The 14098-nt window shown below is 41.9% G+C and overlaps 1 protein-coding gene across 6 annotated transcripts in view; it reads right to left on the bottom strand.

Annotated features, from left to right (window-relative positions):
* The window catches only part of sash1a (SAM and SH3 domain containing 1a), a 231616-nt gene that overhangs the window by 46099 nt on the left and 171419 nt on the right, over positions 1 to 14098 (bottom strand). Inside the window, exon 1 of one of the 6 annotated variants that reach the window (XM_040124617.1) lies at positions 6561 to 7300. The exons of 4 other annotated variants lie outside the window; for them this stretch is intronic. In XM_040124617.1, the coding sequence (XP_039980551.1) occupies positions 6561 to 6668 (108 nt within the window). In that variant the 5' untranslated portion in view covers positions 6669 to 7300. Of the gene's footprint in view, positions 1 to 6272; positions 6509 to 6560; positions 7301 to 14098 lie in introns of those variants that run through there. One more of the 6 variants, XM_040124619.1, reaches the window with a different exon arrangement.

Genomic DNA, 14098 nt, shown 5'->3' with positions numbered 1-14098 from the left:
AACTAATGATGGTGCAGCTGATGTAACAGTTACTCCAGCCTAGATGTGAGGGAGGCCAACTCCCCATTTTGACTTGAACAATAGCAACATTCGTCATTCAGAATACACAACACCCAAGCAAGAATGTGCAAGTGAGTGTGTGTGTATTTACAGTAAAACGTGTGTGTGTCATTTGCTGTCCAAGTCCAAGAAACTGTTGGTTCAATCAAGACAGCTACTCCCAATGTGCAGCTGAAATGTGTCAGACCTCAGTAAAGAAACGTTGTACGTCACTCGTCTTCCCAGTCTTTGCCCAAATCAAAACAATGAATAGTTTCAGAGAAAATGGTATGGGATAAAACGATAGAAGACATTTGTGAGAAGTGCTAGTTTGGGTAAAAGCCATCGCTGTGAGTTAGTGGCTGCTGTGTTGTTCTACCATCCAAACACAAAATACCGGTATTGCACCACAGTGGATGACTAATTCAGTAACGTGTAATAGTCTTGCTACTAATCCATTACCAAGTGATTTACACAATATTCATCCAAGATTGCCTCAGAGGAGTGTAGAAGATTAGCACCTATGCCAGAATTCAAACATAAGAATATAGTTAATCCCCCATCTCCTATGAACAAATATTGAATATAATCATCTTTAGTAGTGGAATATAAATGTTTATGCTCTATATGCTCACAAAAGGCAGTATGGCTGCACATGTGAGCATGGAAACAGCATGAAGGCCCAGCAGCCTCTGCTCACTTAATTAGCCATGGCATTCCTGGCATTCTTACTAATGCAGTGGTTTGTCTCAAAAGATATTCACATAGTCAGTATAAAGTAGCATCAGTTTTATCAAAGACGCAAGGCTGTGTATGCTCTCAAGATCTCTACATCTGTTGTTTCCATAGTATATTTATATCTGTAGTTAATGCATACCAAAGCATCTACCGTTCTGTTAACTACTGTATCTGTGTTCTGTCATTTGTTTTCGTCAGTAACAACCCAAAGACAGACATCATCTTGACCAGTTTATGGTGCAATGATATGACACATTATCCCACTCCATCCCGCAGTACATTCAATCTCCACTAGCTCTGCTGTGTTCACTTACTGAAAGCGTCTCTGAAGTTACAGTAGAGGAACTGTTGTAGAAAGTGTAAGTTTACTCAAAGTCTGAAATAAACTACCAGTATGAAACTTGAACCCCTTTCACACAAAAATCCTGTATTTGACAAATTATTGAATGTGTTCAACCTGTTTTGACCCATTCATAATAGACAAAGTGCCTGCTATTCTAATAACAGACATCACTGGGAAGCCATAGAATTACATGTACAAGTATTACAAATCTTATATATTTTCTAAACAGAGTTGTAGGCTTGATTGGAACATTAAAAGTAACTGCAATAATGTGTTTGCCTGAAGATTGAAGTGGTGTAGTGTTTTCTTAGCCTGGTCACGTTACAAAAATGATCAAGACATTGCTCATTTATCACAAAGTGGTCCTGTATTAGTGTGAGCAGCTATTATGCTGGATTTATAAACTTTGTTCTGTTTTTTAATTCTTTCTGCAGAAAATCCGGTAAAAATGTTTCCTGAGGATTGTCATTTAACACTCCCACTGGAAGGATCTTGCAGTGTTCACTTTTACATTTCACAAAATAAATACTTTGAATACTGCAAAGTATCTGAATGGCACACTAATAAAGTAATCTCTTTTAAAGTTATTAAAAAATTCCACAGCCAGCATGCAAGGCACTGGTATACTTGGGTCTCCTTGCATGTTTAGGAATCACTGCCAAAGTACACAGCTAATCTCTCAATCAAGTTACATTCATTTCATGTTTTCTACATGAAAACATGTGGAATATTTTGCAGAGTATTTCAAAGAAAGTACTTGTTTATTATAACTGCACAGAAAGACATTCCAAAAAGGCTAAAAGCTATTAGCCCTGGACCTAACATGTTTGTTCTGGTCTATCCTTTGGGCTCACATTCCTGACAGTGCTGTTCATCATACTGGGGCTCAGTTACTTGTGGTTTGAATAGCAGTGTACATGGCATTAACTATTGTTGCAGGACTGGCCTTGTGACTACCCATTCTCTAGGGGAAAGAACAATGACAACAGTTTACAATAGAGGCATGCATCTGATGTAATGTTAGAATGCCATTAGTATGATCACTTTCACGTGCTACACAACCTCAGGACGGGAGCAGCAGGTTGGAATTGCCACCAACTGGCTTGTATTACGTTGCAATGTACTACTGTTTCATAAAGAAGTGAACCAATTGAATTGTCCAGGATCACCATGAGTCATGGATACACTATCTTAAAACCAACCCATGAGATCGCCTGTCCGACAGTCCCCAGACAGCTCATCATAAAAGCAATAGCAAGTAACTGATCCTTTACTCCACCCAAGCCCTCTATCCATTCAGTTCCAGTTCCTCTAGCAGTAAAGATTTCACCAACCCCATCTTTTCCTGGACTGGTACAGTAGTGCCACATTTCTGCCAACCAATCACTGAAAACAGATCAGTAGGAAGAAGATAAAAAAAAAGTCAGATAACAGAAATATGAAAAAAGATAAGGCAAGACAGGTGGATAAAATAATGAGTGCTGTGGCATGTGACATGTTGCATAACCCCGCTACAGTAATTCTGAAAAATACTGAGGGTACTATAATGGAGAATTCCACAAAACATATAGACAGTAAAAGTCTGACTAAAAGATGTACTGTTGGCCATGGGAGCCAATGGAGGAAGACTGTCGAGGAAGGTGAGGCCAGAAGCCACAGCCCAACCCTTTTAGAGGGCTTCCTGAGGATATCCGTGGCTTGAACAGAACAGTGCTCTGCCATCCCAGCAGAGGAAACCTGCCAGATCTCTGTGTGACCTCAATAACGAGACCAGTCAGGGAGGGGGAACAAAGGAGAAGTGAGCTGAGTGGGACTGGGCAACAATAGACAAAATTAGGCTATAATAGGCTGTGTTATTACATTATTGGCAAAGATATAAAGTGGCCCAGCTAACCGTGGTTTGGCCGAAAAAGGCCTGAAGCATATGCTGCCACTCTGTATGAAGTGTTATGTAGGAGAAAGCACATAGGGATCACCTCATCTAACCATATGTTTCCCAGACACAATCAATAATCATGTCTTGAGAGCAGTATCCAATCCTTAGATTTAGAGATGAAACACTGTCTAGTACATAATCAGTGTTTTCCAAATGGACACACTCCCACCCACGCTGTGTGAAACACCACAAAACTCTTCAAACAGAGAAGGATTCCCTGCAGGCAAATAAAATATTTCCACAAGGCCTTGGCTCAAGATGGCCTTTCAAGCCAAAAAAAGGGAATGAGAGGCTTCTTTCAGAGGAATACAGGGAATAATGGATCATTGTCAGTTACCCAGGTTTGTGATCAGATTATCTAGGCTGGGAGGGGGCGCAATTAGAAGCTTGCTGTGGTTGAAGGCATGTCTGAAAATCTGAGCTGTCTCTCTCTTCTACATTGTACTAAGAAATACAGAAGTTATTCCAGATATAAGTGAACTGCACAGACTCATAGAACATTTGCCAAAGGAAGTGCAATGGAGCGGAACTGGGATGGATTATACCAGGGATCAGAAAGTCTGTAAATAATATTGTGCCTCAAAAATATTGTACATTAGGGTGAGATAGAAGTCTGTGTTTCCAGTCAGGCAGTTTTATTGTGGCTCATTTAACATTCAGTAAAGAAGGTTCAGATCTGAGGAAAAACCCTCATGTCTCCAGTAGTGAGGTGGAACTAGAAACAAATCCCCATTCAGACATCTGTAAACCCAACCACTTAGAACAGCTATAGCTCCTGTGCCATATAGTCCTAGACTGCCTTTGACTTTTAATTAGCTGAAGGCCTATTTACTCGGTTTCAACCACAAATAAGCGAGTGGCCTACTTAGGTATTCTTATTAAACACATTCCACAACAGGCTGCTGTGCATGGTTAACCTCAAAGACAGGGGCCTCTCAGAAAAAATACTACAGTCTGAAATGCCTTTTGATATAAAGGGAAAACGAAGAAAAATTATTTTGAAGAAGCAAATGCAGATGCCATTATGTGGACCAACTATTTGCCATTGGTTGTTTTAATACTTATCAGCCCTGTCACTTGAGGTTTAACAGTAGTTCTCGAGTTTGGCGTGTCTGCTGAACCATATACTAATGAGCAAAAGACAAAGTATAGTAAGCATGCTGACCAGATCTTTATCAGGACGGATGTCTGTCTGTCTGCAGGGTTGTTCTCTCGTTTGGGGAGCCAAGACCAAAGGCATTTGCAACAGTGAGTTAAGTTCAGGTGAACAAGCTTAGGGCAAACTGAAATTTAAAGGGCATGTCAATACAGTCTCCCACGCAAAACAAAGGCCATTGAAAGTCAGAGACCAATGGTTATATATAGCAGTTCTATTTTGCTTTAAGGGAGATAATGTGTTCATTGTGCTCCTAATATTCATCTCACAGAGGGCTTAAAGATAGGAGTCTGAGCACATTGTTAAGATAAAGGTCACCGTGAGGAGAAATTTAAGTGAGACTTCACTATGTTGGCAACTTTTTACTGTCACTTTATCCCATTTAAGGTAACAATTTAGCAAAAAAAAAAAAAAAATACACCTTTATACACCTTTTCTCACAAGGAGTGAGAATATAATAGTGTGTGAACCTTAAACACAAGCATAGAAATACTGCAAATAAATTAAGTTATGTTTGACAAGTTGTCAGATACTATTACATTTCATTAAATGATGCCTGCATGTTACTGATCACCACAAGTGCATTCACTTTCAGAGAAAGGCAACCAGCACAAAATCATGCATTACCATGGTTGTCGACCAAGCTAGTTCTAGTATGAAAAACTGACCTGTTGAACCCCCTGTTGAAAGACACTGGGTGCAAGCGGCCAAGAAGACCAATCTAGTTCTATGCTTTCACACTTCTAATCTTTCTGTATACTTTTGTGGGAAAACAAGATGGTCACAGCTATGCAAGCCTTCTCATGTCTCAAGGCATAAAAATGTACACGGAACAAGATTCCAAAGGAAGCTGAGGTCAGTGATTTTGAAATAATTTGAGTGTGCGCCATGTCTGCTGGCAGGACAGCTAATGATTTTGAAATAACCTTAGAGAATGTTGCAGGATGTTTATTAGCTACTTAATGAAAGTTAGTCAAAGTTCCAAGTATGTTGAAACTTTATATGGATAGTCATTCATTTGTACTTTGGTATCCTAGTGTATATTCTGTGAGGATGCCTTTATTTATATTATCAGCCAGCAAAATCCTAAACTGTTTAAAGGATGATTGCGATTGACCCTAAACTAGTGGAGATGTGCGTACGTGACACATATTTGTTGAGAACGAAAGAGTTGCTGTTGTGTATGTGTTTCAGCTCAAGGGGAAAAACGTCAAAGATGAGCACAGTGCAATAAATCTGGGTAAATTGCCTGGCTGGGAGCCAGGTCTCCCACCCGGTGTCAGAGGGCAGCATCCCCCTTCTATATGCATACACACAAACACAAGTGCAAAAACACACACACACACACACACACACACACACACACACAGTGCCAGACCAAACCAAATTAACACCTCTGTTTTTAAGCAGAATGGAAGTGACTGCACCACATTTGGTCAGCAGATCAATCAGATCCCATGGCCTGTAAAAATCGAGACTGCTCTGGCTGCCAAACAAAAGAGTAGTGTTGCAGAAATATGTGGTGTTGCTATATACAGTATCTCCAAAGTCCCAAGCATTTAAAGGATCAAACGTGAGGAAAGGTAAATCAGACTCGCTCTCAAAAGGAAATAACAGCAGTTTACAAAGAAAACAGGGCACTGAAGATGTCTTATGACCAAGAGGAGCTGAAACACTGGGGAATCAGACTTAACTTATATTATTAAAATGCAAACCAGCTAAATGTTAAAATTTTACCCTAACAGCCACAGTATATGGCTGGGATCTAGAGATGTCCTAGCCGTTAATGTGAACTTCAGAAAGTCCAAAGCATCTGTGATAATCAGCACAGCTGTTTTTAAGTTTGGTGCCTTTATTATCCAGTCCACCGTACAGACACAACACATCTCAGATGATGTGTCTCATGTGCTACTTGGAGGACGATCTGTGCCTCTGGCCCACTAGTAGAGCTTAGGTGAGCACCCCCAAAGAAGCACAGCAGCTACAGAGAACATGGCAGAACATGAAATGCACACACAGGCGTATAGTATAAAGGGTTAGTCTTTCAGTGCATTACATACCATATTCTCATGCGATTCCCTTTTGCATTGAGGTCCGACAGACTTTGTAGCAGTCTACATACAAACCACCTGAATCCCACACCACATGTGAAGTGCTGTTGGATTTCAAACCCTGGGTTTAAGAGACGCACTCCCAAGAGTTGTTTAGATGCGTAATTTGCATGCAGCGACTAGTTGGCTACACAATCACTCGGTCGGCAAATCAGTGTCAGCTTTGAGGACGACGGGTGAAAACTCTCGGTTAGTTGTGAGTCTACGAGCGTGTCACCCCTCCCCCAAAAAACTTACCAGCATCCCCATGACGTCCGTCCACAGTTGGGAAAAACTGTCGGACGCAGCAGCGCTGTCTGCCTGGGGCTCATCGGAAGGCGCACCGGTCCCCTGATCACCTTCCATGATGTTGGAATAATGTGTGTTCAGTCAGACCAACCTGGTGAAAAGCTAGAAATCCAAGCCCAGGGGAGCAGGGGCCTGGTCACCGTTACTAAAAGAGTTGTCGGTGCCAAGGCTGCTCCTAGACAAAGTTGCCCTTGACGCACCGGTGAAATGCTCCGACATAGCTTGGCACGATCCGAAGTTTAGTGCGTAAATTTCGTCCAGACATGTTTACGAAACTCCCACGACAAGTCGTGCGTTGAATTCAAATACTGCAAACCCCCAAAGAAATAAAGCGGGCCTTGAGTGGCGTGGACCCACAACAGGTCGTCCGTCTGAAAACTGCCCGGGGGGTGTTCCCTGCTCCACAGTCCGCACCACACCGATCCGTGCCCGGGCACAGACCAAACCCGCACGCCCGGGGAAGAAGTCGATGAGGTGGGCGAAAAGTTTCCGGAAAAGTTATGGGAATCCCTCAATGGGTGACCAAAAACTGTCTACGTTAGTGGAGCGAGCAAACACAAGCTTATTTCCATTAAATATTTCGAGTGAGAGAACGCCCGGAGCACAGGAGCAAATCCTCCAAACACTGCGCCTCCCCCCTCTTTTCACCCGCCGTATTTCTCTCTCCCTCTCTCTTTCTCCCTCGCACACTCCTCCCAACAAAACATTACAGCAGAAAAAAAAAAAAACATCACTTGTCCTGTGTCAGAAGCACAATGGTCAGGAATTAACTCACGAATCACTTAGATTCCAATTAGGAGCTATTCGTAACATCTACATTTGTTTTAGTGATCTGATGACACTTTGTTTCAACCCTAAACACGATTCTTGTGGGAATTTTCATGTCTGTTGTAGGAATTAGCGACTTTCCAAGTGGCCAAATCCTACTCAACGGGGATTTCTATCCCTGTTGTCTTCTATGAACGTTTTAAATGGCGAGTTTAGAGTTTTGCTGAGACCTGTATATCCTCTAAAAGTCGTTTTTAGGAGTACATCGAGTTAATTTAAGGGATTTTTTTTTTTTTTTTTTTTTTAAACACCCACGCCCAGAAAACGCTTTATCTCATGCTGACACGGCTTTCCAACCCAACGTCTCTCCAGCCAGCGTTGAATAGGGTTTGTGAACAAAGCACATTCTCCACACAATTGTATGAAAAAGAAAAAAAGCTCATGGGAAAAAATGTTTTGAAGGGGATGACACATACTGCGCTCTATGTCTGACATAAATCTGGACAAAATGCTGGAAAGTAACCAAAAAAAAAAAAAAAACATAGCTTTGACTGTAACTGCTTAATTTGAGTTAGTTATAATGTAGGATTGCCACACACGACACAAGTAGCAGCTGGGATGTTTCGTAACAGCAATGTTCTCTGTGCTGCATATCTCATTTGAATACAAGTGGGATAGAGTGAAACATGTTATGTACAAGCATGAAATTGCACAGCTATCCTGTCTGATCAGCCGTTTGTTATGCTCCGCCACCAGGCTACTCTATTGAAATGAAGAAATCCCGAGACTGTCTCTGGCTCTCCCTGTTGTTTTCAGAAGCAAGTTTTCTCAGTGCAGCAACAGCTGCCAGGTCTTGTGACAGATGCCAGGAGGACCAGAGATAAAGAGAGAGAGAGAGAGAGAGAGAGGGGGGCAGACTTGATCATGTTAAATCACAGCTCCTCACTCAGCTCTCTTCCCTGCGGTTTCAAGCCAGTCTAAACGCGGCTTCACCTGCTGTTTACCAGATCAGTCTACAACACCACACGCAATTGGGAAATGGATTAAAAAGTTGCATAACCACAGGGAAAAGAACAGAAAAGAAAAAATGTTTACTCCACATTATGCTATCTATAACAATGTAAAATGATCAGTTACGCAATAATCCCCAAAGCTACAGTTTCACCTGAAGTGAAAGCAGATATGCCATAGGAGGCCACCTGTCAAAAAGGCTCCCACACCTTTCACCAGCGTAACGACGCTGCTACAGAAAAGGTCAGGGGATCAAGGTTTTCAGTAATAAATTTCCAATAATCCAATACTTGTCAGGATATTTCAATAAAGAAAATAAATGTCAGTGTTGTGGTGGCACTAGAGGAAAAAAGCAGGAATCAACAGATTCACTAGCATTCATCCTCTGGGGACCGTGAATATCTGTACAACAATTCATGATAATCCATGCACATATTTTAGTCTGGAGCAAAGTGATGGACTCAACATACTGCTAGCGTGGCTAAGAATGGAATTTGAAATTTTTTGGTTCCTAGTCACCACCAGATTTTCAGACTTTTCAGGTTACTCCTCTTGGTTGGCACTGATCAATACATTATATATATATATATATCTAAAATCACGGTTCAAGGTGTATATAGGTGCAGAAGGTCTTTTACAGGCCTTGGATGAGCGGCAGCTGCTCAACAGTATCCTGCTTACAGTCTAAACACACAGAACACACACGCTCAACAAGAGCAGCCTTGTTGGCCAGCGAGTCGACAGCCCGGGGGGCCTGCACTACTGACCTCCCATCTGTAACCTCAGGGTGACAAGAGCAGCAAGTGGTAGGACTCCTAGTGTACGCGTGCGTGTGTGTGTGTGTGTGTGTGTGTGTGTGTGTGTGTGTGTGTGTGTGTGTGTGTGTGTGTGTGTGTGTGTGTGTGTGTGTGTGTGTGTGTGTCCGTACTGCCATGACATCATTGCTCTGTCCTGTCTGTTTCTACACAACAGTGACCATGTTGAGTTTTGTGAGGCACCACCCCGATCCTCCCTCTCCTTCTAGCTCAAAAGGGGTGTTGGAAGTCATCCCATTCACCCTCATACACACAAACACACACACATACTCCCCACTACTCTGTATGCAGAAACCCTCTTCATGCCAAACCCCCCCCCCATATACCAAAATACAAGACAGTGTGACCCCACCTGGAGCGCCTCAAACAGAGGGGTCAAACTGTTAATGAGGAGAGGAGGAAGCCTGTTGACTCAGTGCACACTCATCAAACACTGCTGGTGTGTGTGTGAGTAGACGCCAGCTTTCCCCCTCTCACTTCACACTTATCACTAATCAAGGTGTCATGTTGCCAGACAAGAGGAAACAAAAGTCGCTTGCTAGTTATTTCACCAGATGCGAACTGCCAAATTATTACATGTGAGAGGGTCCCCTCCTTTGATCAGGTTTTTGGAAAAGATTCAACAGGAACATTTGGCCAGAAACTAAAATTTGGGGCATATGAAGATGAAGAGGATAAGCCTGCAACCAATTCACAGTGTCTATAAATTTGTCCTGAAAGAAGGATGTGAAAACCTATGTGAAACTTATTTCATGGTTCTAAAAATATATAGGGGGTTCTTTCATGAAAAGGATGATGTCATGAATATAAATTGCTCACATAAGTTACTTTGAACATAGTCTTGTCAGCCTCAGGACTTGGACTAGGTCCTGACTGATGTCAAACATGTTCATTATTTTGACACTTTCACTGTCTTTCATCTATCTTCTTTCATCTCTTCTATCTATTATTCTATCTATTATTAATAGTTTCATTGTCTTGTGCATTTTTCTTCTTCTGTGCCGATCCTGCTGGAACCCCCAGGGACGGGATTACACTGTCATCAGGTTTGGGACGCGGTAGGAAAACGTCTGGAGCTGACCGAAGACAGGAAGAATTAATGTCAGACATCCCGAAGCCGTATCAGCCTGGGGTCATGATGTGTGTGACTATCTGCTCAATATAAATCCTATTTTCCGCAGTTGGAGCCAGTGCGGAAGCCTATAGGTGCTGGATGTCCAACACAAAAACAACCATTACAACATGTCCCTTTAACAACTAAAAATGTCGCCTCTCCGAATTAGAAATATCCATATTCTTGTTTAGAAGCTCTGTAACAACTAACATTTATATGGAACTAAAACAGGATCAGGAGTAAAAGGGAAGAATTGCACAGTATTGGCAATGGCAAAATTTACATAACTAGGTGGGAACGGGAAGAATAATTTAGGACCGGCCAGGAAAGATTAAGTTTTATTTTCTAGTCCCTCCTCCAGAGAAGGGAGCAGGGAAGAGCACTATGTGTCTTGCAGGCATCAGAACAAAGGTAATGGTATTGGAGAGACCTTACATCTACAAAGAATCAACTAATCTCCCACCTGGGTCCTTTCATTAATCACTCAAACACTCCCACAGGTTAAATTATGTTAAAGACTCAGATAAACCTGTGTCGAGTCAGTAGATTGTCCGTAAATGCACGTGTCCTGAATATATAATTTATTACAGTGCGTAATTTCCTACTGGAGATGACTACTGCAGGATTATCACAAAACAGGGTGCATGTCTAAACACCCTCAAACAGTCGTTTATCTGAGACCGGAGGCCAAAGTCCACCAGTCTTTTAGGCCTGTAATCATGAGTGGTTAAGGACTAAAGTGGTTGGGAGAGAAGATGCATGAGGTAGAGAGGCACCCCGAGTCTGGGGAGAAAATGGAGATAGAGATAGAAAAAGAATGCAGATGGTGTTAAAGCAAAGCAAAGCTGGACCTTCCCTGATAGTGAAAGTGACCCTTTCTGGAGGTCAGTGACCCCAGGCCTTAAAAATAGGCTCTGGGGGAGTCACGAACCATGCTGGCAGGGGTGATTAACAACATGGTGGACAGACATCAAGGGCACCACCAACGCACTTAAGGAATGCTAAACATGACCACGAAACCCTGACATGCATATAGCATATACTGGAGCAGTAGATAGCAGTACAGTAACTGAGATTTTCAGCATACACCCTCTATTTTTTGAAGCCGGCAACTTGTAAAAACGGGGTGATTTCTCTTTTTGCCCCAAGAAATTGATATGTAATATTTTGGAAATTAACTCTTCTGAGGGGAATTAATGTTAGACAGCCAAATTGAATATTCAAATGCATATAAAATGGCTTAAACAGAATACTAAGTAAAAGGAAATTATATAAATAATGTAATCTCTTAACATTGAAGACACAAGTGTGGAGCCAGATCTGTTTTTGCTCTTTTTACCATATCTTCACTTATCCCCTTTTTACACTATGTTTCTATGCCTCTTCCTCCTTTTTTCAAATTGACTATACTGTTTAGGTTTATACCCAAACCTTAATTGGATCGAATGTCCTGAACCCTTATCTCTTAGGTTTCAGCGTGCTCTCTTTTAATAAATAATTGGGATCAAGATTTTTACATCATTAATTACGCTTAGACGACGGGTCAAAGGCCTGACAGTCCCCGGGCTTCTTCTTTGAAACAATCTGCAAGTGAGCATTTGTTGTCCTTATTTATCTCTGTGTGCATGCATGTGTGTTAATGTGTAAGAAAATGTGCGTGTGTGTGTGCTTGCGCGCGTGTGCGTGCGTGTGGTGAGTAGGCGGCCAGCCCCACTGCACTTCACATGCCGCTGAGTCTTGTGTGGGAGTTATCACACAAGTCCAATTAGCATGACAACTAATTACTGTTTCCTTGGTCCCCCTCCCCCAGCTAAGCAAGTCATTAAATTAAATAAGCACACTGGTCTTTCAACTGAAAACAATGCTTTCAGGGAGTAATAATGAAGGCCTGGCACTTGCTGTTTGCCTACTTGAGGTATTACTTTTCATAGGGTGGTCAACCATAACACTGGAGTCTTTTAAAAGCAGGGGAAATGTTAACTTCAAATATCAACACAAGAATTACCTCTGGGCTAGAGTGAGAGAGAAGGGAAATAAAAAGGAGAACAATTCAGAGAATGTGAGATAAACACAAAAAGCGATATACATGGGCAACAGGGAGAACACTCCCAACAACAACTGAGAACAACAACAAAACAAGGATACAGAAAAGGAGGTTTAAGTTTGACTGGGGCATGAGGTGCATGTCATAACCACCTGTTTGTAGCCCAAACCTTACCAATTGTGTATTCTTGCATCTACAGAATGCAGCGCAATATCCCGGTGAGGGTGTCAGTGTGATGCAGGCGTTCAGGTCCAGGAGGAAAATAACATATATCAGTGTCTGAGACGTACATTGAGGATGAAGGAAGATTCAGGAGGTTCTCAAGATTTGTGGCAACATGACCTGCTGATACCACTGTAGCTCAGACAAAACCTTTTACTGGAATTCTCCTCTGGTTTCACATTCCTCATGTGGAATTTAAGTGAATTTGAAATTTAATTACAAGAGTTTGCTATGCGTTGGCCTGCTTTTATTTGACTGTGCGCTCTACAAACCAATGGCACTTACATGTAAAGTTTTTTATACGCATGCCATCCACAGTAAATTATATCATGCCACCCACAGACACAAGCATTTCCGAGTAGTATTTACTAGAAGTAAACCATGCTCTCATTAATGCAGTGGTGACTCTAGGCCCCTTTCATGTGCTTTGTCCAGAAAAAACACTTCTATAAAGCCAAATCATATTTCTGCTAAGCCCTGGATTCCTAGATTCTCCATGCAGTGTACGCCTCCGTGGCCATGTGGTAGGTGATTATGTTACACTATTGTGTGTGTGAGCGTGTGTGAACTGAGATTCCAGGGTGTATTTAATCAGGCGCGACAGAAAGGACAGATGTTTTGGATGGAGGCGAGCTTCCAAAAGGTGTGAGCAGCAGTATGTGAGGGGCCAGAGTGCTTTAACTAAGTAGACAGTGTTTTGGTGTTTTTCAGCTTGGTTAATATTTGCAGGCAGGGATGTGTGTATGAAAGAGAAATGGCCAAAGAGGAAGAATAAATTCTGTCTTTGTTAAAATGCTGTTCACAGGTGTGCTTGAAAGTAAAAACAGGATATAAAGTGTGTGTCTGTTTGTGTGAGTGAGTCCACAGGTGCAGACAGTGGAGATGTGTTGGTCTCGCTGTGGATGGGGGTCATGAGACTTGGCTGGCAGCTGTGTTCGTGTCAGGGTGGCAGCGCCAGGCTGATGGCTAATGTCCAGTGTCATACATTTGACTGGTCAGATTACTCTGTGTAATGGAGCTCTGCAATAGAGCTGTGTAATGTAGCAGACACGTTTTACATTGGGGGGAGAGCATGTGAGTGGTCCATAGTTAACCATTTTCCAGCACTGGACAGAATACTACCAAGGCCTACCAAAGAAGAAGTACTGTGACTTTACTGAAATTTTACTTATGGATGTATAAAAGTAGTACTTTAAAAATCTACTTAAGTAAAACCAGATTTTACTGTAAATATCTTTACATAACTTTTTTAAAATGAGGCCGCTGTTTGTGTTTGTTGCTCATTTGATCCCCATTTATTGTTCCCTTGACACCAACTAGGTCATCATTCCTGTCAGGGTAAGGAGGTGAGTCTTCTCTGAATATGAAAAACTGGTAAACTTTGAGCAGTGGTAGAATTTTCATACCAGCTGTGGCAATCGGGAAGGCATATCCGTAGTATGGGGTTTTAAAACTATTGAAATGTACCTTTAATTTAAAAAAAAACAACAACAAAAAAACAAAATCAAAATAG

This window comes from Xiphias gladius, chromosome 4 (genome assembly GCF_016859285.1).
Source record: "Xiphias gladius isolate SHS-SW01 ecotype Sanya breed wild chromosome 4, ASM1685928v1, whole genome shotgun sequence".
NCBI classification, from domain to species: Eukaryota; Metazoa; Chordata; class Actinopteri; order Istiophoriformes; family Xiphiidae; genus Xiphias; species Xiphias gladius.
This window is presented reverse-complemented; position numbering and strand designations above follow the sequence as displayed.